The sequence below is a fragment of the Buteo buteo genome, chromosome 20 (genome assembly GCF_964188355.1).
Source record: "Buteo buteo chromosome 20, bButBut1.hap1.1, whole genome shotgun sequence".
Taxonomy (NCBI): Eukaryota; Metazoa; Chordata; class Aves; order Accipitriformes; family Accipitridae; genus Buteo; species Buteo buteo.
In genome coordinates, this window is record NC_134190.1 from 24,022,394 (window position 1) to 24,047,848 (window position 25,455).

General features: G+C 41.2%; 1 protein-coding gene across 2 annotated transcripts in view; it reads left to right on the forward strand.

Annotated features, from left to right (window-relative positions):
• The window catches only part of MYO10 (myosin X), a 164,934-nt gene that overhangs the window by 80,118 nt on the left and 59,361 nt on the right, over positions 1-25,455 (forward strand). Inside the window, exons 4-18 of one of the 2 annotated variants that reach the window (XM_075052455.1) lie at positions 6,193-6,380; positions 13,213-13,347; positions 14,332-14,456; positions 15,343-15,356; positions 15,482-15,566; positions 16,238-16,341; positions 18,528-18,657; positions 19,595-19,713; positions 20,437-20,583; positions 20,769-20,869; positions 21,090-21,156; positions 22,560-22,652; positions 23,380-23,448; positions 23,634-23,716; positions 25,169-25,277. In XM_075052455.1, the coding sequence (XP_074908556.1) occupies positions 6,193-6,380; positions 13,213-13,347; positions 14,332-14,456; positions 15,343-15,356; positions 15,482-15,566; positions 16,238-16,341; positions 18,528-18,657; positions 19,595-19,713; positions 20,437-20,583; positions 20,769-20,869; positions 21,090-21,156; positions 22,560-22,652; positions 23,380-23,448; positions 23,634-23,716; positions 25,169-25,277 (1,569 nt within the window). Of the gene's footprint in view, positions 1-6,192; positions 6,381-13,212; positions 13,348-14,331; positions 14,457-15,342; positions 15,357-15,464; positions 15,567-16,237; positions 16,342-18,527; positions 18,658-19,594; positions 19,714-20,436; positions 20,584-20,768; positions 20,870-21,089; positions 21,157-22,559; positions 22,653-23,379; positions 23,449-23,633; positions 23,717-25,168; positions 25,278-25,455 lie in introns of those variants that run through there. The other variant, XM_075052454.1, reaches the window with a different exon arrangement.

Here is a 25,455-nt window from a genome sequence, read left to right on the forward strand (position 1 = left end):
CTCCCCCGAAAAGCATGCCAAAATATGGCCCAGCCATCTTTCTCCTTTTTGTGCTGACGTGTATGTGGTAGTTGACCTAATTATCTTTTCCTCAGAATAAACTCAGTCATGATTTCCGTCAATCCCTTTACCTGAGAGAACTAGGAATGACAGAGGCTGTATCTGCAGTGTGGAGCAAACTCTTCTGTTCCCAGGTTTTGTATCCTGACACCTTGAAATTTGGTGTGGAAACCATAACAAAGTTTAGCAGCTATTTTATGGTCTTTCAAATGTTGTCTGCCTCTGCATGTTCTGTGAAAGCACTGACATTGTAATTCGGTAACGTTACTGTAGCCATGATGATGTAAAGGTACGAGAGATGCACAAGTTGTGTGGAACAGTGATAAAAATCTTTTTCCATATGTTGTCTAAAAGTGACATGTAAGTAGCTTTCTAGTCAGCCAGTTGCACTGCAGTTTTATTTGAAGTTTCCCATATATTAAGGGTAAGCCCAGAAAATACTACTTGTTGAATAAATTGTCAGGTTGATACTAATAACCCTTTTTAAAAAAAATACCCTTACTTTTCAGACAAAGAATCAGTTCCTTAATTGACTCCAGGAAAGTCAGGGGTTGCTCAGAAACAACTCAGAAACTTAATTTTTGAAGTATCTGTAAACATGCTTTTGTTTCTTTAATGAGATAGATTTTTCTTGTCACAATACAGGAAGTGTTGAAAATGCTCTTAAGAGAGTTGGACAAAGTGCTGTTTCTCAATGTTAATATATGTATCTGTAACAAAACATCTTATTTCTGTATTTGATCAGTTCCAACATTTCTAGTACCAGGTTGCGAAGAATATATTGATTTTTGGTGTCATTGAGGAAACACAATGATAGAAATTGAGGAATGCAGTCTCCTTGTGCCTGTTTCAATAGCGCAAGCAGTTTTAGTTTCTGTTGTTACTGTTGATCAAAGACTTAGTTCAGGAGCAGCACATAATGCGCTTTAACAGAGTCTTCCAGCCTGCTCCTGCCTTCTCTCCCCCACCCCATAGCATGAGATACACAAAGCCTGAAAGAAGTCCTTGCCCCCCACCCTGCTTTTTGTCCCCTGTTTATTTATTTATTTAAGAAAGGAGGAGGAATGGGTTGTCTCAGATGCCCGAAGTCTGGGAAGTACTAAGGGGTAGCTTGATGTAGAGGGTGAAAGGAGGTCATGAGAAAAACAATGTAGGATAAAATTGATGACTTTACATCCGAAGAGCAAGCTTGGGTAAAATGCAGAAATCATGAAGAATCCTCAGAAGCAGAAAAGTTGTTGTGGAGGTGCAGAAGTCTTGACATAAAAGGCAAGAAGTGGAAGGTGGATGGTTGCTGGATAAGGAGCAAACCTGAACGGATATACCCCTAAAAGCATCTGTGAAGGGAAGAAGGTGGAGAGCAAGGTGGTCCTGATATATTTAGTATGTTTGGTTTATAGGATTAATGAAATGATCTTGCATTAGGGCCATTTCCTTTTTCATTGCTTTTTCTGTGTAGAGAACCTGAAAAAAATTTTGAACAGCAGATTTCTTATTCTACTTTTCCCTCTTTTAGTCTGAAAGCCTTTTCTACGTGGGAAAGAAAGGCATTTCAAACTGTATTTAGTTCATCTACTACAAACTTGTTTCTTGTAATTTTAATCTAACTTGGAAAAGTGTATTTTAACCAGTAAAGCTTTTTACATCATTTAAATTTGGCATCAAACTAAAGTAAACTGATTGTGGTTCCTTAATAAAAAAACCAAAACCTCTCATGTTAGAGAGGACTGTGCTGATCATTGCAAGATTTTTCTAGAGTATTTTTGTGGGTATCAGAAATCTCTGTGAGCTCTTGAACTGTGTTAAAGAACTAATTGTTTTTGAGTGTTTGAAGAAGTCTGGGGTGACTTCAAGACACAGGTTCAAAGCTGATTGCTATCAGAAGGCAACAAGCAAAACAAAAAAGGCATTCAGAGAACTGATGAAAAATCTCTTCCTTTCTCAAGTACATCTTTCATTTTGACTCTTGCGATGCCATTACCTTACTGAATGTCTAGCTGAGAAGGCAGGGCTTGAACTTCTAATTTTGAAAGTCCTCTTAGAGGATCAGCAAACAACCTTATTTCCTCTTTTTGTGCTAAAAGGGAGGGAGCAGGAATGTCTGTGGTTTGTTACTAAAAGTGTTTTGGGAGATGCATTACCAATGTAAAATTTTAGTAAAAATTTGAAAGTGGAAAAGGAGCCCAACCTTTTAATATGGTAATCAAAGCGCTGCATTGGGTTTGAGGCTGAATAACTCAACTTCCATTTATTCTTGGGTTTAAATAAATACATTAGCGGTGATCTGATAACAAGTTGTTGCTGGTTTGGTCTGTAAGAAGGTAATTCAAGAGTTCGTGTGTGGTTCTGTCTGAAGTGTTGAGTTGGTCGTATAACAGAGAAAAGTAAACTGTCCTGTTCATTGCCACGGATTTAAGAAGTCAGGCTTGTGATAGAAGCTCTACACAGTATTTCTCTGAAATAACCCCTCAAATTATTTCAGCTGGAAATCTTTAGAAGTCCTGTCCGCTTGCTAGTGCTCTGGCAGATGCATGAGCATGTTTCCTATTCATAACTGCTTTGGAGTGCTTTCATTAAAATAAGTAATTATTGACTGCGAGAATCAGATTAGAAACTGCAAAGAACAAAGAGAAAATTAAATTCACTCTCTTTTAGGCAAAGTGGAAGTGACATTCTCATGTGAAAACACCTTTTCTGAAATTTCATCCAAATGGCTGCCTTCTGATGTTAGCATAATAAAGTAATTTAGAGATCCTCCTTCTGACTGTTAACTGCTTTAAATGGCCATATGAAGATGCCTGGTGCAGAAATAGCGTTCAGGAGACAATACCCATCCGCTGAACAGCCCTGCATTTTTTTTTCTGTATCTTTACACCGGTTTAACTTGCTGCTGAGGTGCTTGCACTTGCAACAGCGGGAAGCCTGCCCTCCAAGGGGAGGAAAAGCAGAGCCCCACGCACGGGGACGTGGTGCAGTGGGGCTGTTCTGCACGTGGGTGCGGGTCGTGCACCCACCCTCAAATCCCTGACTTTGTGGCTCTTAGAGGTGCCAGGGTAGACACTAGCGGGAGTAGGACCTACTGTTTATAAAATATTGCTCTTAGTAAGAGCGTGTGGCCCTTCCTGGAAGGGAACAACAGTAAGCCTGGAGGTGATGTAGGAAATTATTCTTGCAGCAGATCTTGCTGCTGTTGAGTATCCCACAGGAGGTTTACAAAGACTTTGAGAAGATTTGTCTTTTAATGGGAACTTTTAAATAATGGGAATAGTTTTTAATAACGATGCTGTTTCAGCTCATCGATACCTTGCTGAACTACCTTGGGTCAAGGTGGAACTTTCACTTGGGCCAGCTAAATCCCAGTTAGTCCGTGCAAATACCTAGTTGTGGGTGCTCCTGGGTTGGATAATGACACTTGGTAGGTGATAAATCTGATTCACTGTGTCTGTGAAGGAGACGGCTATTTTGTGATCTTGCCTTGGGATGAGGAAGTTGTTTTTTCAGAGCCTGAATTTGTTCTTTGTTGTATCATAATAATTTGGTGGCAATTTGTGCACGCATTCAACTTGCTCTGCAAAGAGGTAATATGTACTCAAAGCACCAGAAGACTGGAACCCCGGAATTGGAGCTATTTCAATAGAGGTTGTGATTCTTCACGTTTTTGCTGAAAGAAAAAGAGAGAGAAAAGGAATTTTTACAATAGCGACACATCCTAAGCGTTACTCCATGAGGTGATTTAGGAATTGTTTTCGCCAGTATCGTTCCTGCTATTCACCAGGTTTCTCTTATTGCCATAATACACTACTTTTTTCTCTGTGGTACCTTACATGAATTATGAGGCAATGGAGCCAGCTGACTTTTATTTAATAAAAACCTTTTCTTGGTTGCAGTAATGACTAATGTTCTGCAAGTGTTTACATCATTTTTAAAAAGTTATGCTTAAGCCATGTGAAAGACTGCCTCATGATAAGCGAGTCTGTGCAGAAGTGGGCTGCTGTCACCTCTTAGGAGATTTACCGTTTGAAATAGTGCCATTTCTCTTGCTTCTCCTGTAGCCAGTTTTATCACAGGAAGATCAGGGAGCGTGGTGATGTTGTTCTATCAGGTACTTGATTGTGCAGAAGCTATGGAGCGGATGCTTACGGTTATAAAGTTAGATGGTGTCACGTTTCGTGGGGATTTTTTAATTTGCTTCTTTGCCGTGGCATCTGTTGTGAAGACGTGCCTCAAGTTACTCTTCTTACATTGTAGTAATACTTTAGTCAGACTTTAATAAGGTAAAGAGGAGATCTGTAGCAGTCTCTTTTATTGGTCATGCTTGCACTGTATTCACATAATTTAAAAAATACCCAACCTTTTAAAATTTTGCCCATACAATCTGTGCGGAAATATGTATTAAACTGAGGAAGTTTGTTCTCAGAGACTTCCTGGTTAGTTATTTAAGAACCCAAGAGGAGGTGATCCCAGGAAATTAAGCTATTGTCTCAGTGCCGTAATTGCCCTGCGATACGATCTTGTGTTGAAATGGTATCTTTCCTCTAGATGAAACCTTCTGAGCTATTGCACAGCACGGGGGTTTGCATAAAACACACAGATTGGAAGTTCACAGCTCTGTAAAAGGTACTTGAGTTACAGTGAGGAGGAATATTCCCCTCGCAGCTAATAAAATTGCCTTAATTTCAAGGACACTGCCGTAGTGCCCTTAGCAAAAGCTCAAAGCCGCTACTTGTGTTGGGCCTGATGACGAACAGGTGGGTAATGGGGAACGTAACAGCAGGGTAATGTTGAGAAGGGAGAGCTGATACACAGCGATAATCACATGTTAATTAAGGAGAAGAAGAGGGAGGCAGGTAGATGTGGAACGTGTGGAAGAGACTGGCAGAGAGGAAAGGAGAAGGTGGGGGAGCTGATGGTCCCTGGTCTCAGCGAGTGCCCCCGCGGTGGCTCGCTGGAGAAGAGAGCGCGTGGGGCCGCCTTTCTGTCGGGAGCAAGATGCTGCTCGCCTTATCCAGCCCTTGCTGGGTAGGGTGCTGCGGAGGTGAAGAGAGCTCCAGTCCTGCCGTCGGCTTCACAGCTGGTTCCTGTCGGCGACGGGAGGGTTGACTGCTGGTGAAGCATCTTGTCCGTACGTGGGGACCGTGTTACAGGGCTGGAGGCTTCGCAGCCTGGCTCTTTGCAAGCCCGCAGCAGGGCTGTTGAAGCCAGGTGTCGGCTTCCCGCCTGGAACTGCAGACAGAGCGGTTAACAAAACGAAATTAGTATCACAGCGGTAACGCCGCGCACATCACGCCATGTATCAATTGATATCACTTGCCCCAGAAACGTACTGGAGATTCTGGAGATAACATGCTTAATGTTATCTCCTACCTCACTTAATTTGATTTTATTTGAAAAATCTATTGAAGTGGATAGAGGGTGACGGAGAAAATGAACGGCATTGTGAATAGACTGTTGCGAATGATCATGTTACCACAGCCTGATGAGTTAAGGCAATGGGAATGGGCATAAGCTGCTACCTGGGTGGTTTTAACTGATGTGCTCTCTAATTGCAATGGGATGGAAATTAATGCCTTGTCAGCTGCTGTTGTACATCAAAATAGTAATAAAGTATTTTGGGAGCATCTGCCAGTTCATGTGCTTTTCTTGAGGCCTGCTAGCATATAATGGTGCTAGTGTCTACCATAAAGTCTGATACTTCTGTTTTAAAAACGAGTAGCAGAGAAGGACTTGGATGCTCTACATGGAAATACAGACTTTTGCACCAATACTTGGGGCACTGTCAGGTTTTTTTACCAAGTTCAGTGAGTCCCTAAGAATGTGTGAGAAGCAGCTGAGGGCCAGAGCTCGTAGGCATTACTGCGCAGCTGTAAGCGGTGTTAAGGCAGGGGTTCCTACAGGTGAGAAGCTCTGTGCTGTAGGTGAGGTAAGCATGAAAACATGACGGAGGTGGAAACAACTTTCGCCCTTCTTTTGCTTTTGTTGAAAGGAAGAAAGCAGGGTAAAATACTAGCCACCTTTATCCAAAGGATTGCTAGGCTTTTGCAAACATTTATTTGTTGTCTTTCATTTGGGAAGAGTGTTAATCTGTTCCACCCCATGTGTAATAACAACTCGGGGGGGGCTGTTTGCTTGCAGACCTACATTGGTTCAATAGTTGCCTCTGTGAACCCTTACAAGAGCATCCCGGGACTGTACGACTGCACTGCCGTGGAGCGATACAGCAAGCACCACATGGGAGAGATTGCACCTCATATCTTCGCTGTGGCGAACGAGTGCTACCGCTGCCTTTGGAAGCGTCATGACAACCAGTGTATCCTCATCAGGTAAATGGCTGCTGCTCTAATTATCCGTGCCGGTGAGCCTTCCGAGGTGATTTAGGAGCATGGGTTTGGGCCACGTGGAGAGGAGAACTCTAAAAGAAAGCAGGCGTTTAAACCATCAGAGTTTCGGGAGAGGGTTCTGAACTCACTCTGTATCATTCTGTGGACCTCTAGCAAAATGTTAATTTTTCTTACATATCTTATGACTTCATTTAGTGAAAGAAGCTACTGTATTTTTGTGCATTTTTTGCTGCTCCCCCATCTAATGTTACCCTAAGTGCTCTCCCCACCAGTTTAAACATACCTGTGTAGCTCAGTAGTTTGTCACCACTAGACACTGCACCCTGTATCAAGAGGAAAAGAAAAAATAACCCACCAGTCTTGAGAAATGCGGTAAATAAGAATAGCAAAAGAGAAACCCCTCCACGTTTCAGCCACTTAATTCTGCCTGATTAATCTTCCTTGCTTAATCTCGTCGTGCTTTAATTTAATCGTGATTTAATAGCTTCCCGTTTGATCCACTCTGTCACTGGTATTCAGGATCTCGCTGCTGCCGAATGTACGTTGAGAGCAGTTGGCATTTCAATAGCTTTTCGCTGCTTTCAGCTCCTCCTTCCTTCTTGCTCCAGAAGAGCTGAAAACGCAGCCAGCTCTTTTCCCTTTCCGCTGCCTGCCAGCTCAGCTGCGTTGGCTTGTACGCGGGCAGGGAAACCGAAGCCTTGTCTGCCGGATCGGGACGAGCAGCTCGGTGGCAATGGCAGCGTGGCACCAGCGTCGGGCTCCGGCAGGGGATGAGAGAGCTTGTGTTTCCCCTCCCTCTCCTCTCTTCGCCTTCGCAGTGTTTTTATGATGAAGCCCATTTGCTCTCGCCTTCCTGCAGCACAAATTAAGCGTGGCGAGCTCTTCAGACGCAAGGTGACACGATTTTAGCTGTTTCCCAACCTCCGTGGGAGCCCTTGCGGCAGCCATAGGACCACAGCACGGGGCAGAGAGGGGGTGAGGCAGAGCGCGAGCAGCACCTTTTGCAGCAGGCACTTTGTACTGGCGCTTAAGATTACAGGCCGGTTTGCAAGGCTTTCTGGATAAGAGAAGGATTTGGCACAACCCAAGCTGTTGTTAGAAGTGTGGATTAGATGCAACACAGCTAGGTCTGGTTCCAAATTTCTGCAAGCTCTCAGGTCGCAGTCCCCGCCTGCCCTCGCCTCTAGGCAGGTTCTGCCTGGCAGCGACACAAAGGCAGAGGGGCCCAAGTGTGTTTTTCAGCTTTCTTCAACTATGTTGCTCGTTTTTATTATTTCATACATAGTGCGGTACATACGAAGCTGAGTCCAGGTGGCACTCCAAGAAAAAATGAAATGCACAGAGATCTTTGTCATGTGAAAATAGCTGGCCTGGAGTCATGATTTGATGTTTTATTGCCAGGGAGTTACTTGTGAACAGCCCATGCACCCAAATTTTGGGGACCGAAATAATTTCTGGTGCGTAGGTGGTGGCCGTTGGTATTTTTGCCATTCTGTACTGGCCCAAGTATTTTACCTTTCCTTCCAGTTCCTCAGAAGCTGCCAAGAGAAAAGCAGGTTGTGTCCTAAAAAGGACAGAAGCAGAAGTCTCTGATGTTCCAGAGGAGCTTCCAGCAGTCCCCGCTCTGTAAACAATGTGCCTAGGTGCAGATAAAACCATAAGACAGAGAAGTTTTGCATTAGCTGTCCCTTTTAAAATTGTTTACTGTGGTCATGGATTAAAACAATGATTCATGTAAGTTCAGTGTTTCAGACAAGTGCTACAGTACAACCTTATAAGGGTATCTTGTTCCTACAGAAATTGAAGGAACATGCAATTCAAATCAAAAAACAAAAAGTCAAATCTACTTCCTAAAACAGTATTATCTGCTCTATCTGTAAAGGACTCAAGGCAGGATTTTTTTAAATTACTGAAGGTTTTCAGTGGCATGTCATGAGGTTTAGGAAAGTCCCTGTGATTACATACTTAGTTTGGGGCATCAGAAGTGTGCTTGTCATCTGCAGCATCCTGGTCATTCCTGCATCTTTTACTAGCTTAGAATTTGCAACAAGCCACTGTCAGGCTTTCTTGGTTACTACTGGCATTTGAAAAAAATGGTCAAGTGGAGCTCTGCAGTGTCTGAATTCAGGCAAATATTCTGCTCTTGGATTTAATGTAAGAGCTGATAAAAAGGAAAATTTTGTTGCATCACGAAAACACCATAAACAGTTACATCCACCTAAAATGAGAGAATTGTTCACGTAGGCTTCACATTCTGATAAGCAGTTTCACCTGCTCCTAACTTTGGGATCTAAAAACTCTGGTAGCAAGTTGTAACAGCTCCAGGAGGTGAGGAATTGAATGCTCTCTGACGCTTCTCTGGACTTGAAGTGCCCCCTGCTGACATCCAGAACTAGCTCAGCTTTCGTTTGGAGCTGCTTTCTTAAGGCATGGCATTCAAAAACCTGTGGAAAAAGCTTCCACTGTTTTGAAATGCTTGGGATATTTGTCTGGGTGGGGTAAGCTGAGAGGGTTAAGGGAAGAACCTGAATTAGAAACTGTCATCAGTAGTGACTCAAAATGTAATATAAATGCGAGACTATTTTTCCAGTGTAACCACCCCGACCAGAGGTGAAAAGGAAGGAAATACAGAAGAGATGACATTAAATGGAGTCATCCGAACATGCTTATTTACCGGTCTGTGTGACACAGGCTTATTTTAATTCATGATAATGCTGCATAAAAATGACTTAGCAGCCTAAAATGTCAACAAAATGGCACACTGAAGAAGCTGTGCATTAGAATATTTACACAGTTGTGAAATGCTATTTAGGTCCCAGGCTAAAAATTGTTTATCTGGCTACTGAACTAGAGTTTTCATGTGAACAAAAACATCTACATCAATGAGTGCTCAGTTTCATATTGATCTGAACCTTACCCAGAGTCCAGTTTCATTTAAAACAGGGGGTGGGGGGAAGCCCACCACAGTTGAAAAAAAAAAAAAAAAGAAATTAACATCATCTTAATGTCTTCTGATTTTTCAACTGGGTGCCTCAGCAGGAGCATGAAGGGAGTCCATCTTACTCAAGGATTAGCCAAACAGCTTGTCCTGTAGGGACAGGGACTGAGTTCCTCCATGATTATCTGATGTTCACAAGTTGGGACCAAGTTCAAACCTCCACCACTTTATTGTAAGAATAGGAAAATATCTTCAGCGTTTTTTTTGTTGCTGCTTTGTTTAAGGTGTTCTAGTCTGTGCACAAGCAAACACATGCTCTTCTCTCAGATAAAATAGCAGTTGATCCACTTTAAAGCACTCAAAAAGAAGTGTAAAGCAGTTGAAGGAGCAGCAACAGTCACCGTGAATGACATTCAAGTCAGTGCTGCGGGTGGGAAATCAGTCTGACACCAGTTTGTTCTCTCTGTTATCATCTGATAGCCTGGCATTTTTGTTGTTGTTCAGCTTGAAAATCAATGTGAACCAAACTACTCTTTGGATGAGACCCAGACTTGTGATGGGAAGATGTTCTTATGAGACTGACACACCAAAATTCACATGTGTGTTTGACAAACTGTATTTGCTGAAGGGTCCTATTTTGTCTGTCTGTATCTGTCTTGGGGATTTTGAAGCCAGCAGACAGAACTGAGAAGTGATTTAGAGTAGTGTTGATACCATCTCACTCGCATTACATCCTTCAGAATGAGGAGCGTCTCCCGGTGACCCCTTTTTCCGCTGCGGCAGTCCAGAGTCCAGACTGCTCTGCCCTTAGCGAGATGCCCTGCGTAGAACAAGTCATGGAGGAAGTCTAGAGATCTCTTAAGTGGGGGCCTTGTCCTTGTGGGTTGCTGTCACGTTTAATATATTCACAATACTGAATGTAGTGATGTGGAATGAGCTGGGCACTTAAACTCATGGGGTGGAAAGGTTGCTGGAAAGGTTGGCTGTGCACTAAAAAATTCACCCTTTTATTGACCTCGGCAGCTTCTTGTAGGCGTAGGCTTTCTAAGGAGGCTGAAACATTGATCCCACTTAACCTACTGTTAGTGTATGTGCTGTAGGACTGAATAAACAACTTTAAAGTGTAGCATGCTTGTTCTTGATTTTCATCTTTTATTAATAATAACTGGTTTTTATAAAGCATTTTATAAAGGAAAAATGCAAAGCCAACTTGATGCACATAAAATTATGGGTCCCGAGCCAGGCAACACCATGCAGGAGTGAGATCTTACTGTTATGCCATCAGTAGTAATTGTAAAACTGAACCAAGTAGAACAGTTACTAGTAAATGAATAGAGAACACTGGGTAAATCCATCCTTTGCTCCTGTCTTGAGTATTTTGCATGAGCCTTTTTCCCCTTTGCTTGATATCCAGGAGGACTTTGTGGAACTGGAGGTGGTTCAGAGGTGAACAAAAAGGAGCAATCAAAAGTATAGAATGGTTCCATATGTAGGAATGGCTAATGGAGACGGGCAACTCGAATTGGGGGGGCCTATCCATGAAGTCATGCACAACAGAGTGAGCGAGCACTGGGATGAGTTGTTGGTTTCTCCTTCCAATACAAGAACTAAGGGACATCAATTGAAGCTAATAGGAGGCAGATCTGAAAGAAGACGACATGTTCATATGCTTTTTAAGGGACTATGGCTAGAAACTCACGGAAGAGAAATCCATTGAGGACTACAAGACACATAGAAACCAGGTTTAGATCAGGAACCCTCTGAACAGCAAATAACTGGAAGCTGGAAGAACACAGAAGGGAAGTATTGCATGTCTTCCTTGGGCATCTCCGTTTGGCAACTGTCAGAGATGGGACACTGGACAGGTAAATCTTTGGCCTGACCCAGTTCTGAGCTGCTCCTGTTCTAAGAAAAAAATCAAGAGCATATAATTGTGCATAATACCAACTGTACCAGAGATGGACACAGGAAATACTTTTCCATCGGCTTTGAATATCTCACTTGTAGAATTGCTCCCGATTACGGTGGGATAACTTCCAGCTTCCGTAGTACTACAGATGCTCCAGACCATGGGACAGAGGAAGGATGGTGTCAGTGAAAGAGCTCGTGTCCTCCTTGGCACCCATACCTGTACTGTTGAGCTAGACGCTGCTCAGAGCGGGTGAAAATTTAGGCAGGAAGAGGTATGTATCGCTTGTTTTTTTGCAGGAGACAAGGGTGATGCAAGGGTTTGTGAAGCTCTTTCAAAACTAGTAGTAGAAATGTTTTGTACAAGGAGCGAGTGTTAAATACAGGGAATATTAAGTATTTGCTTTGTTGGCAAAGGAGCGAGTGAGGGCCTGCAAAGAGAAAGGGAACAAATACCGAAAAGGCCAGGCATCAAGGGTAAAACTAAATTAAAAATACTACAGAATTTGTTTGAGATGGTATAAGTATGATGGATGAATGATACTTGCTGGAACATATCAGCGGGTAGCATATCTTGTATGAAGTTTTAGGAAACATTTTAAAGACTCTCTGATTCTTCTTGGGAAACATGTAAATCTCAGCTACAAAACTCTTATATCTCATTATGTTTTCTGAATGCTTCTTCCCTGATTATTTTTTGTAATTGCTGGCATTCATTTGCAGGAAAATGCCATGCTGCTTTCTTGGGCTGTACCTTTCTTCTTTGCTTTTTACTAGAAAGCATCATTATGCTTTGCCGTAACCTAAAATCATCAGGGCCACCACTCAGCGATGGCACAACAAAAGGCTGTCAGATAAACTAAGCTTGCTCCACAGGCCCAGTTCTACTCCATCAAAGTCAGTGACAAAACTCCTGCTTGCTACAATGAAAAGGGTAGGACAAGACCAAAATGTACCTCCTTCCATTGGCAGTAAACTGGAATTAGGCACAGTTTAATTAGGAATTAGGAAAACTAGGAATTAGACTGCAGCTCAGGATATAATGCTATGACTTCAGATGAAAAGTAAGCAAACTAGGCAAACTTCAACCACAAGTTATGTTTCTTAATGGCTCACGGTGTGTTTTTAATTATAAGGCTACATAATTGAAGGGAAACGATATTGGGGAAAGGAGCCAAATTTATACTTTCCCTTTTTAGAGTGTTGGTTTTGAAGAGAAATTGAGTGTATTGCCTTCTGTTTGTATCAGAAAGATTGCTTATTAACAGTTTTATTTTAAAATGCCAATTTAGCATTATCAAATAGCTTTGTTCTGCTGTGGGTGAATATAAGAGGTTTTACATCTCTGATGATGATGAGAGGTGAAAGTTGTATATTTTGAACTTGTGAATCTGGTTTATTTGGATGGGCATATAAAAAGTTTGTTTGAAGAATATGTTGCTCACTAAGAATATCAGCTACTAAGAATACTAGTAGCCTTTTTGTGTTGCGTTATTTTGCATTGGTGTTTCTAGCCTCCTTCTCACAGCAGGGCTCCCTCCTTAGCTAGATTGCTGCAACATAATCCCAAACTTTCCCAGCTTAATTCATATTCTGGCCTTTCTCCCCAGCCGTTGCCATGCCTTTGTTCTAACTCTGTTTTTCTGTGTTGGTGAGGATTGTTGTGTAGTTGTTTGTATTCAGAGGGCTTGTCATTGCCTCATGGTTGTTGTGTAGATCCTTACTCAATCAATGCCTCGAAATGCTGTCTGAACGGTGGTATGAAGTCTAAAGATAACTTGCATTTTGCGTTGAATGTGACATTCAGCAAGCTCAAAGGGGTATTCTGTTGCTGTTTGAGTATCATTTTTAATCACCCCAGTCTTCCTGACCTCCAGTAACTTAAGAGTTTGGAGGGCTGGCCAGACAGAGGGCTTTTCTCCCAGCAGCTGGAACTGTGCAAACACTTCCCTTCTCTTCTTCTTTCAGCGGCGAAAGTGGTGCTGGTAAGACAGAAAGCACTAAGCTGATTCTCAAGTTCTTGTCTGCAATGAGCCAACATTCACTGGAGCTGTCCTGCAGAGAGAAGACCTCCTGTGTGGAGCAAGCTATTCTTGAGAGCAGGTACTAGATCTTTCAATACACAGCTGTTTTTTTCCAGAAGACATAAGCCCTGTCATTGAAATAAGAGCTTGCAATGTAATTAAGGATGTGGGTGCATTTACTGAACAACAAAATGAATATTGGAAAGGGGGAAATTGTCCATTAAACAAAATTACCTGGCTGCTCTAGAAAGTTGTGAGCAAAGTGGTATATCTTCATGAAGCAAAAAGATGCAGAGTTTTGAAATGGATGATGATTTAATGGTGGCTTTCATTTTTGTTTAGGGCTGAATTCAGATAATCAGAGTGAGGGAAATGGGTGATGGGAGGGAGAAACCATTGGTTTGGTTTATATAGCCTGAGGATGAGGTAGAACAAGATACAGCATGGTGAGGATAAAGTATGCAGGTAGTAAAGTGTGCTGAGGAAAGGGAGGATAAGCAGAACTGATAAGACAGATGAGTTAATGCATCAGATAAATTGGACACACTCTACGCAAGCAAAAAAAAAAGTCTTTTAGTGTTAAAATGAAATAACACATGGTTCTAAACTATTTAAAAACAAAGACAGTTTGAGATGCTATTACTTTTGTTTATCATCCTTCATCTCTGTTTTACCTGCTGTATCTTGATGTAAGTATTCTTTTTAATTGCCTTAGGACAAGGACTATTTTCCCTACATCTGTCTAGCAATTTGCATGTGCTGAGATTTCTTATTTCTGTAATTTGAGTACTGCAATGAGAGTGGCATGAATCTTTTGAGCAGTTGGAGTTTAAGCTGCACAGTAGTTTGGTACTATTAATCTTCCTGTTGCTTGAATACTTGCATCTTTTGATAGAAAATTGAGATGCCCATTGTTAATAAATTGAGGATAATACTGAGTTACGGAGGTTGTGACTGAGGAGGGTGTCAGAAGTGAGTGCTATTCCTTTCACCAGTCCCATGTGAAACCGTTGGCATGCTGGTCACACGTTAACGCTCTTGTCATTCTTCTGTGTTTTCACAGTCCAATTATGGAAGCTTTTGGCAATGCAAAGACTGTATACAACAACAACTCAAGTCGCTTTGGGAAGTTTATTCAGCTGAACATCTGTCAGAAAGGAAACATTCAGGGAGGAAGAATTATAGATTGTATCCTCGTATGGTGATTTTACCCCTGTTTGCGGGCAGCCCCTGCATACCTCCTCTGTAGAGGGCCGAGAGAGAAGTGGCTCACCCTTGTCTGTCCTTTCAGCCCATCCTGAAACACACACAATTAACTTGAGCAGATGTAGGTGGGAAAGGGAAGCAGTAACACCAAATTCTGCATGTGTTTGTGGCAGGGTGGGGTTTATATACTCTTGGAGGACCAGGATTTTGTGTTGCTACTGCTAGCACAGCTCATGTGCATGTTCCTATGTAGTGAGCTAAACCAGCCCGAGTTCTTGGGGATAACTTCAGTTGTTAGCTGTTTCCATCATTTATTAGACCCGAAGATAAGCTGCTTACTTTTCTGGAAAAGTGCTTGAAAGAGCAGAGCTGCTGAATTTCTGCAGTGTGAGCCTGGGTGGGTCAAATCCTTGGATTTGTCCTGCATTTGGCAAAATTGGACTATGAGCCAGCTCCCCCAGAGCATCAGAGGTGTGGGGATGAGGAATATACCAAGGGGATCCTACCTAGTGTTTTGAACATACGCTGCTTTTGCAGTGGGACAAATTTCATCCTTAAAGCTGTTTCCAAGCTTTAGGGAAAAGAGAAAAGAAAGGAAAGCAGGTGTAATTTAAAACCCAGAGCATGACAAGTCCAGTTTTGGTGGCATGGAGGAGAAGGAGGAGTGGGAGCACATTGATATTAGAACTGCTGCAATATTATCATTGCTGCTACTTTATTCGTCTTGTTATGGTAGTAGGCACGTTGTAAGAAAAGATCGTGATGCTCTTCCTATTGTCTCAAATGAAAGAAGGAAGATTACAAATAGCTTGTGCATTAATTGCTTTTTATTTTATTCCTTGACTGAAGTTTTTCTTCCTGACTATAGATTTATTGGAAAAAGTAAGTTGATGTTTGCTTTTGCTCAATTAATTTTGTTTTGATTTAATATTTTCTTTGAAATTGTGGATAAAAAAATTCTCCTTAAAAATGATTGCTTAAATGGAAACTATTTTTTACTTTGACAGAATCGTGTAGTAAGACAAAACCCCGGGGAAAGAAATTATCATATATTCTATGCTCTGCTGGCAGGGATAGAAGAGAGAGAGAAAGGTGAGTGGCAAAGCGCAAGTCACACAACCGTAGTGGCTTTCTGCTAGCAGTCGGCCATGGTGACAGCAGTGGAGAATTTAACTGCAGAAACCCGCTAACCCAAGCAGAGAAATAGGTTATTTAGTCAGCTGGGACTCAGTGAGTGTGAATTTGAGTTTAACTTGATAAAGCAACCTGCTTAGTTGAAGAATGTCACCGAGCTGCTGGTAGTTTTTCTCCCAGCTTCTGCTGTGGCCCTGGGAAAATTACTTGGGGACAAACATGCCTCATTCTGTTCAAGCTGAATATTTTTGCTGGTACTAAATAACTCCACAGCAACAAAGAGAAATAATTCTTGTTCCTCTAATCCTGTCTCATAAAGAATAAATCCACTAACAAAAGAAATGACATTTGTGTATGTGCAAAATTGCCTAAAGCTGTCTCGGCATCTCCCTTTGGGCCTGCTGTCTTTGCATGCTAAAAAGTAGAATTAACTCCATTGTGCAGCTAAATGAAGCAAAAACCAGCAGAATACAACCCCATATCTGATTTTAATATGAAATTTGTTTTGTGCATCTTCATAATTTCTGAGCAAATGTATTGTGAACTATTTAACTCTGACATAGTAATTTGTGGAGTGCTTTTGTTTGGGGATTTTTTTTTTCACTCGTCCTCTTTTCTCTCCTCATTAGATGCTTTTTACTTATCTGTACCGGAGAACTACCACTACCTGAATCAGTCTGGATGTATAGCGGATAAGACAATCAGTGACAAAGATTCTTTCAAGGAAGTCATTGTGAGTTGTTTCCCTAGTTCTTTATGCTTTAAAAATGCTGGCGGTTCAGGCACATGGGGCCCATCGATGGAGCAGGGGACAAAGCCTTCTTGTGCTTACCTGCACATGCAGCTTTCTCATTGAGGCACTAATCTTACAGGGACTTACATTTTCTCATAACACTTCACTGTCATTTTGAGCATGTCTTTACCTTCCCTCCAATATTTTATTTTTACTCTATCATTTCAAAGTGTGCTATAATTTAGTGAAATGATCACATTTTGGAATGAAAAGAATGTCAGTTGGGAAAACGGTAAGGCATTTACACGCCTTTGCCCTTCCTTGCATTGTTTTATTTTACAGTTATGTCTCCTTCCACTGTTTTTCCATCCTAAAGCTTTGCCCAGACGTAGTATCTACTGGGTTGAGTCTGCAGTGCAGCACTTGGGGAGCGAAGCACCTGGGCTTTTGTGACTCTTTAAGTTGCAGCTGGGAAATCCATTTGTATGGAGTAACTTACACAATAGACTTGAAGAAAATGTATACACAGATTAAAAACCAGGTCGTGATGGTGTCTTTCTCTGAATGGCTTTATATCTTATACCCATGCCAATTAGCTACAGCAATTTGTCTATACTGACTGTTAGGATAATTGCTACTTGCTCACTATTTCATTGAGGTGATATGTGTTAGATTTAAAAAATCAGACAAAATATTTGGTTTTATGCCCTTCACCAAACTATTTTTGCTTAGCTACGTTAATCTCTTTTCCAAATTGACAAATCAATGTGTAGAGGATGCAGCAATTATTTTTAGTGTAAAAAACCCTCATCTAGTATGGCGGAAGGAGGTGTTGGAAACTTATCTATATTATAGTCACATGCTTAAGTTGATTAGCATGATATTTAATTTGTGCTAATCATACCAGGGTAGGCAGAGCATGAAATCAGCCGGGCAGGTGACGTTTGTGTGCTGCCCGCAGCGCAGGCAGACTTGGAGCACGGGCTGAGACTGCCAGGCTGCATTCCCAGAGCAGGAGGCAGGCAGAAGCCCTGCAGTTCACCCTTGTCTGTCTTTTCCTATTATAGTCATCTCCTTTGCCTATTTTTATTGCGGTTTAAGTCCCAGAAATGTTACTTAAGTGAAATGTTTTCGTAGGAGACAAGGAGGAGCTGCACGGTGAGCATGGAGATGAACTCCTGGTGCTGCTGCCTTTCTTAGAGCTCTGATGTGAAAGGTCGTCCATACAAAATAAACCTCCAACCATTATCTTTTCTCTGCTTTTAATTGTGGTATGAGTCTGAGGCTTTTCCATTTCTAATTGATGATTTATGAAAGATAAAATGTGTCACATGTCATCTGTCAGACACCTGCAGTGACTGTAACATGATGAGTCTAACTGTAAGGGTATAAAACTGTGATCTGGACTCAGATAGGTTCATATTAAACCCAAATTTGGGAAATTCTGGTAATTTCAAGAGGCATACAATTGCTTACCCCATCCATGTCAGAGAAAGGCATATGTTCCTCCTCTTGTTTTAATATTTCTTTAGATGGAGATTTGCTGTTCTCCTCATTTACGTAGTTAAGCCTTGATCGTTGCCATATTGGTGATTCATAAATTCAATACATTTTACGTAGATCTCTTTTTCTTGCTCAGTTTTGCTGTAAGATGTCAAACCACACTGATAAGATATGTGTTTGGGCTTCATGGCTTGCCCAGAATATGCTGCAGAAGGCCTCCTCTGAATTCTCCGTGGCTGAGACAAGAAGTGAGCAAATCTTACATGTTGCTGTGTTTCCTCCCCCATGCCTTGCTACCTACAAGGCTAATTGGCAACATTTGGTAAAAATACAGAGGAGGTTATCAGTTACTAATGCAAATTAATGAAATTGCATCTGATGCACGACTCAGTAGGGCATTCCAATATTTATACAATTTTAATGAAGAATTTGAAAGCAAATTACAGCATCCTTACAGCATCAAAAGGAGATTTCTTAAAACCAGAGTGATACTTTGATGTTCAAGATGTCCCCGTCGTGTCTTACAGTGTGTTTGATTTGGGATGAAACCAAAGGAATTAACTCCTGCCAGCCCTCTGTCAGCCCTGACTTGCTTTTGTAAGGCCTGACAACACCGTTGGTGGGTTTGTCCTTGTCCCCATTTTTGAGTCAGTGTGCATGTTACTGCTTACGTGTCATTCCAGACTGCAATGGAAGTGATGCAGTTCAGCAAGGAGGAGGTGCGAGAAGTTTTGAGGCTGTTGGCTGGCATTCTGCATCTAGGAAATGTTGAGTTCATCACTGCTGGGGGGGCACAGGTGTCCTTTAAAACAGGTGAGAAGGCTGTGCAGCCAAATGTAAATGTTTCTTGAGATTGTGAAAGCTATATTTGTTGCTGGTATATCTGACCATAGCAAGGACAAACAGTGAAAGGGTCTTACTGCTTTTTAGCATCTGAAAATGTTGAATAAAATGTTGTTTTTGTTGTTTTTGACAGATAAGGCAAACTAGTCTGCTGCTGGATGCTAGGTCTTAATTAGGGAAGACCTTGGGCACATATTTATTCCATTAATAGTAGTGAAATTCCATTTCAATTTAATTCTTTCTTTGAAATATTCTCAAGTTGATAAAACATAAGTGCTCAAATATGTTCCTTCACGGTTATCTCCACCAAAGGTATCTTTTGTTAGAGCTTTCAGTACTTCAATTACAAATCTGAAGGTATGTGCTGGTATGTGTAAAGATTGGGCTGGTGAGCATTTTAAATGTTTGTTCAAATATGGCAATAAAGAGTAGCATTACATACTGCTTTATATACCACATTATAGCAAAATTGCAAATTGAAGTATGCATGTAAGAAAAAAATTCCATTGGTTTTCTTTATCCTCATCATCCCGAGGGAAGCTGAAGCGCATTCATGAGGACAAAGAGTGAATTACTGTTTGTTTCTGGAAGAAATGTTAGTGTAAGCAGTAGATTATTTGAATCCTTGACATGTAACATTAAGAGGAAGGTAAGTATTTGTGACTTACTTGTGATGAATTTCTACTGCTAAATTCTTTCAGTTGTGCATATTTATGATACTGTGCCTTTTTATGAGCAGCAAAAACGTATCCTAGAGTTTCTAGTTGTGTTTTTATCTCTAATCCCCATCATTTTAGAAGCATCTTAAATGGTGGTGGTAGTAATAATACTACTACTACTACAACAAATTAGTGTCATAACATTATACATTTAAGGACATATTTGTATTTGTCTCTTCTTTTGCCAGCTCTGGGTAGATCTGCTGAACTACTGGGGTTGGACTCCACACAGCTAACTGAAGCATTGACACAGAGGTCAATGATGCTCAGGGGAGAAGAAATCCTAACACCTCTTAGTATACAACAGGTAAAGGCATCTCAGTTTTGACATGTTTTTAGGGTCTGTTAAATATATAGCTCGGTCTTCAAGTCCAGGGAAATCATTGGTCACTCAGGAACAGAAGCTTAGCTCATGCATCAGAGCTGCTATCAAATATACTACATAGTTTTTTGGGGAAGGATATATTGGACTTTCAGAAATCTCTGTAGATCCCATCCTATCTTTCTGGCCAGGGCTTGTAGCTTGGCTGTTGTTATTCTTATTAAGCCAGATTGCTTACCATTTTTTTCAAATTCTCATCTTGTAGGCTGATATTTTTCATTATGGACATTTGTGTCAGGTGGGCATCTTTGAAAACTTTCAGCAGAACAATTTTATTATTTACAAGAAGGGGATTAGAAATAGGTATACAAAACATCATGCTTACCTCTAGAAAGGGGTAAATTAAGGTGCTATTTCCTTTTCTTCCTCCACACCTTAAGTTTATAATTTCCTAATGTTTGAATGCTTTAGCCTTGAAAGGTAATTTTAAGGCCACATAGGTGTACAGCTCTTATAACTTACACTATTAAAGCTTAAATCGTGACGCTCTGTAACTGTTAATACAATTGCTGTCAAGGTACATAGGAATACAAACCTACTTGCATTATACATTGCTTTATGCTGTGCAAAGGATGCTGACCGGCAAAGTTTGATAAGTTCTCAGTTGCAGGGGTGATTGATACATCGTGTATTCCTTCTTTAATGCAGGCAATAGACAGCAGAGATTCTATGGCTATGGCACTTTATTCTCAGTGTTTTGCTTGGGTCATTAAGAAAATCAACAGCAGAATCAGGAGCAAGGAAGACTTCAAGTCCATTGGAATTTTGGACATATTTGGGTTCGAAAACTTTGAGGTAGGTTTCAAAAGTTTGTTCAGATGGATTGTCTGTTATTTATGCTTCATTGTTCTACATATCTTTGTCATCTTCACTGGAACTTGATTATTAAACATGTTATGACTTAAACCAGAATCAGTTCCTTGTTTGCAAAGTAAAATACTTGGAGTGTATGGATTTTTGAAAATTTCTTGTCTCTTTAGGTAAACCGTTTTGAGCAGTTCAATATTAACTATGCAAATGAAAAGCTTCAGGAGTATTTCAACAAGCACATCTTTTCCTTGGAGCAACTGGAATACAGCAGGTAAGAGATATAGATGAAATTTGGAAGAATTTTGAAAATTATCAGTATTCACTTGAAATTGGGGTTCCCAGCTACCTTAGCTGTCTGGAGCTGTGTATTTTTTCAAAGCAAGCTGATTTTGCTCTAATTTGCAAGACAAATAGGTCAGCTCATCCTGTTCCTATATTTAAAATAACTTCACTGTAGTTGTCAATATAAAGGCCCTCTTTATTTTCCTTAGGGAAGGACTAATTTGGGAGGATATTGACTGGACAGACAATGGAGAGTGCTTGGATCTTATTGAAAAGGTAATAACGAATTTGATACTTGTACCTATTTCTAGTTTTTGTTCTGAGGTAATACATCTTTAAAAAACTTGCCAACACAAAGAACAAGTGAAGAGAATGGTGGATCTTGCATGTTTAAATAGTGAACTTTTACTCAGATCATTTTCATGCATGGATATATTATAGATTATATTGTACGCTCAGTATATGTATCTTTCCTTGTAGTAACTTTTAACAGTGTATGTTTATATACAAAAGCAGTATTTGGAAATGATTAAAAAGAAGAGAAAGAGGGGCCAGAAAGAATGGCAATGTCTTGCTCCAGTAATGGCTTTTCATGGGATGCGGGTAATCTTCATTTACTGCCTGCCAGTTTTGGCTTCATCCATAATTTTGTTCGTGTTCTGACTTGTACTAAAGGAACATGTAAAAGAGCATGAAGTTTCTGCAGAGTTAGTGGTAGGAGCATTAGCGGTGAGGGGCAGATGAAGTTTGAGTTCACTGCATAGAAATTACGACTCCAGCGGGATGACAAAGCCGAAGTTCTATATCGTTTCATCCATGTTCACTTCTGCCAGCAGTACGGGCGGGCTGCATGAGTTTATCTCCGTAGCGGGGTGTGTGGCTGCGTGAGTTTAGACGACCACAGATGCTGATGGCAGCGGGCAGGGGATCCAGCTGCCAGGACGTGGCTGCAGTCAGGACGGTGTGGTTTGTCGGGAGCTGCGCTGGGCCCATGGGAAGTGGCTTATTAAAATGTGCACCTGGAGAACTGTGTTTTTCTGAAGAGGTTGTATCAACCTGAAGCTTGCTGGACACATTAATTAACTGCGGGGTAGCTTGCTTTGTTTACCACCTCTTCTACTAGGAGAAGTAGGGAACATCAAAAGAAATGACACAGAGGCATACGCAGAGCAAAGGGAGGTTGTGTTCCACGCAGTGCCTAGTCAAACTGTGTATCTTTTGTTGTTGCCCTGGGCACTGTGGGTGCTAAAAGTTTGCATTGGTTCAACAGCTAAGTAGATAATTTTATGGAGGAAAAATTTTTGAAAGGCTGTTTACAGAAACTCCTCATATTTAAGGGACTCTTGATCATTGGAGATCTTGGAGGCTGGAGATATATTCTGGAGCAAAGTCATTGTATGCATCTAAAAACTGTCTACATCAGGAGAACCATTGCTTCTTCCAGTAGCTGCTTTTTCTTTATTTTGCCCATGTATCATATGCTCTATTTTTCAAAAGGAGTGTTGCCAGAAAAGCAGGATTGCAGTCCTCTACTAGCGTGGGGTTTTAGTTATGTCCGGGTGGTTTTGCACCTCTCTGCACACGACAACTTCAAGGACTTTGTGATTTTTCCAAACTGGGGACAATGTCTGTGTCCATCTGTGCAGTAATTAATTTTCTGCCTCTTCTTGTTTTTCTAGAAACTGGGGCTGCTGGCACTCATCAATGAAGAGAGCCATTTTCCTCAAGCTACTGACTCCACCTTGCTGGAGAAGTTGAATACCCAGCATGCTGTACGTGATGTTTTGCTCACATTTTCTGTGCAAATTAAGGTCTCTCTGCTTCTGTAGAAATTCATGGTTAAAATATATGGTTGCGTAGTTAATAGAGGCTGTTTTGGATGTGATCCAACTTCCATGGCAATCTTTATCATTTACTGTCAAGACCAAGTCCGTTACCTGAAAGAATATATCCTTGTTACTGTCCAGTTAAATGTTTCCATATTGGTGAATAAGCCAAATTCTGCTTTTAGAGCTCTGACAACCTGCAGTAACTCAGATTACTTAGATCTTCAATTTCCCTTGATGTCATTTACTGAAAGGTTGCTGTTTCCTCCGTCCAGATTAGTGTTACCTTTATTTGTGATCCTAGAATTATTTTCAAGAATTTCTGGGATACAAGCATATCCACCAATCTTTGTAACTGCTGGTTTAAGACAGAGCCTTCTTTTTCAGAGTGCCTTTAATAGGATGGTTCTGCCAGATGGGTTCAGGTTTAGTATAATGCCTTTTTAGATACTATAAATCTGTTATTACTGCATTTGAAGCAGCCCAGACTAACAAATCCTATTATCGTTATAAGTTGGTTGTTTGCTTTTGGAGCAGTAATCTTCCAGGGAGTTCACTGGAAGACAGTGGTGTGTTTAGGTCTGGGTTGAGGGGATAATGTGACCCTTTTTATCATTCCACTCCCTGACCCCCTCCCCCAAATATTTTTCTCTTTTCTTTCCCCTCCAATTAGAACAATCCTTTTTATGTTAAACCAAGAGTTGCCGTTCACAACTTTGGAGTGAAGCACTATGCTGGGGAGGTAATTTTCTTTTCTTTATTTGCTGAAATTATTCCAAACGGAGTTTTCATTAGCTTAATTTTACCCTGAGGCTGCTCAAAATTAACTAAAGCACACTGTTCCCTCAGCAGTTTTTACAGTACCGCTCTTGTGAGAGGTGCCTGACTACTTGGCTTGTTGTTTGAATCAGCTCTGTTTCCTGCTAGGTCCAGTACGATGTCAGGGGGATCTTGGAGAAGAACAGAGATACTTTCAGAGACGATCTTCTGAACTTGTTACGTGAAAGCAGGTACATTTCTGTGATTTTTGTTTGTGACATGATGTTAAGGAGTGTCTTCTCACCTAATTCTGCCAGGGTTTATCACCTAATTCTGCCAGAGTTTGAATATGTTAGATGTTGCATAGCATCAGACCTTGACAGAGTTGAAATGAGTATAGAAGAAATATCAGAGGTGCCTGTAAGCAGATCTGACTGTAATCGGTTCTCACAAAGTCAGGTTTTCCTACATTGTACAGTACCTTGTCCCTGTTCGGTCCAGAGGGTTGCTAGAGAGCTCACTTGCTGCTCAGTGGTGAGTAAGGATGCTGAAAGCTGGTGATGGTTTTTAACTGTTTCAGGGTGCCTCACAGGCAGCATGCATGTGTGGCTTTTTTGGTTCACATACAGCCTGATTTGCTTGTATTTCTGGCATTCCCTAATTTGGTTGAAAGCTCAGTGGCAGGGACCCACCACAGTACAAACTGCTATATAGTAATTGCTTCAAAAGGAGAATTTCTATAAAGATTTACGTTACCGAAAGTCTGAACTTGGGTGTCTTTGGTACCTGCATGTGTCCTGTCATTCTGCTGTGTAGGGTCTCAGGATCCTTACAGTGGTAAGAGCCGGGGCGGTACCACGTCCCTTTTTGTAGGTGCGTGGTCGAGACTCCAGGACACACCGAGGGGTGACAGAAGAGGAGGGAGCTGAGCCTGCGTGTTGCTGTCTCAGCTGCTGCCCTCACCCATCCCGTCCAGTCATCCTGCCTTGCTGTGCAAGTTGCTTGTTTGTAAATCCCTTAAGCCCTTCTGCGCAGGGGAAACTGTTAATAAGGGTTTCCCTCTCTATGTTGTTTGTTCTGGTTTCATGACATATCTGACATAACCTCTGTCAACTGAAGTATGTAGGTAAAAGTAATAAATGAGTTCAAGCTGCAGGGCCTGGTTTTGCTCTTGCAGCAACATCTGTCTGGAGCTCAAATTAAAAGGTCTGTGTTTCTGTAGAAGTGGTAAGAGGAGGATACCTGACTGATAGGGTGGAAACCAGCATACACAGCTGGTATCTGAAAGTGAGGCTCATGTGGGTGGTTATTTTCTGTTATGGCCCCAAACAAGCTGAAAGTCTTGTTTTTCAGTCTTTGTTCAGGTATGGTTCCCATTACAGTCAGCTGGAGTTTTGGTTGAGCGAGTGGAATAAAATGCACTAAGGACTCTAGAACTTCACACTTCATTTCCCTAATGATGTGTTGGGAGTGGAGAAGAAAGAACCTCTTTGTTTTGTTTTGCTTTGTTTTGGTTTGGGTTTTTTTTTTCTCCCCTGCATCTAAAATCTATTGCTTACTAAAGGTTATAGAGAAAATCAATAAGCATTTTTTGGATGGAGGAGCTGCTTTCTAAAGGACAGTGCTTTCTTTGCATTCTGTAGTGGTAAGCCTCATAATCTATTGAGATACGCTTTAGATATTCTTTTTCTTTCCCGTTTCAGTCTTGATTTCATCTATGATCTATTTGAACATGTTTCAAGTCGCAACAATCAAGACACTCTTAAATGTGGAAGCAAGCACCGAAAACCCACTGTCAGTCTCCAGTTCAAGGTTAGTTAATGTGTTGTCTCTGCTCTGTAGCAAATCAGTGATAGATAAACCCCATTCAGTAAAGAACAGTTGCAGATTAAAACAGGCAGCATCAAAACATTGCTGTCTCTTCTATGAAAATGCATTTACTAAGCAACTGATTGGCCATACTAGCTAGCTTCAAGCAGACACTAACCTT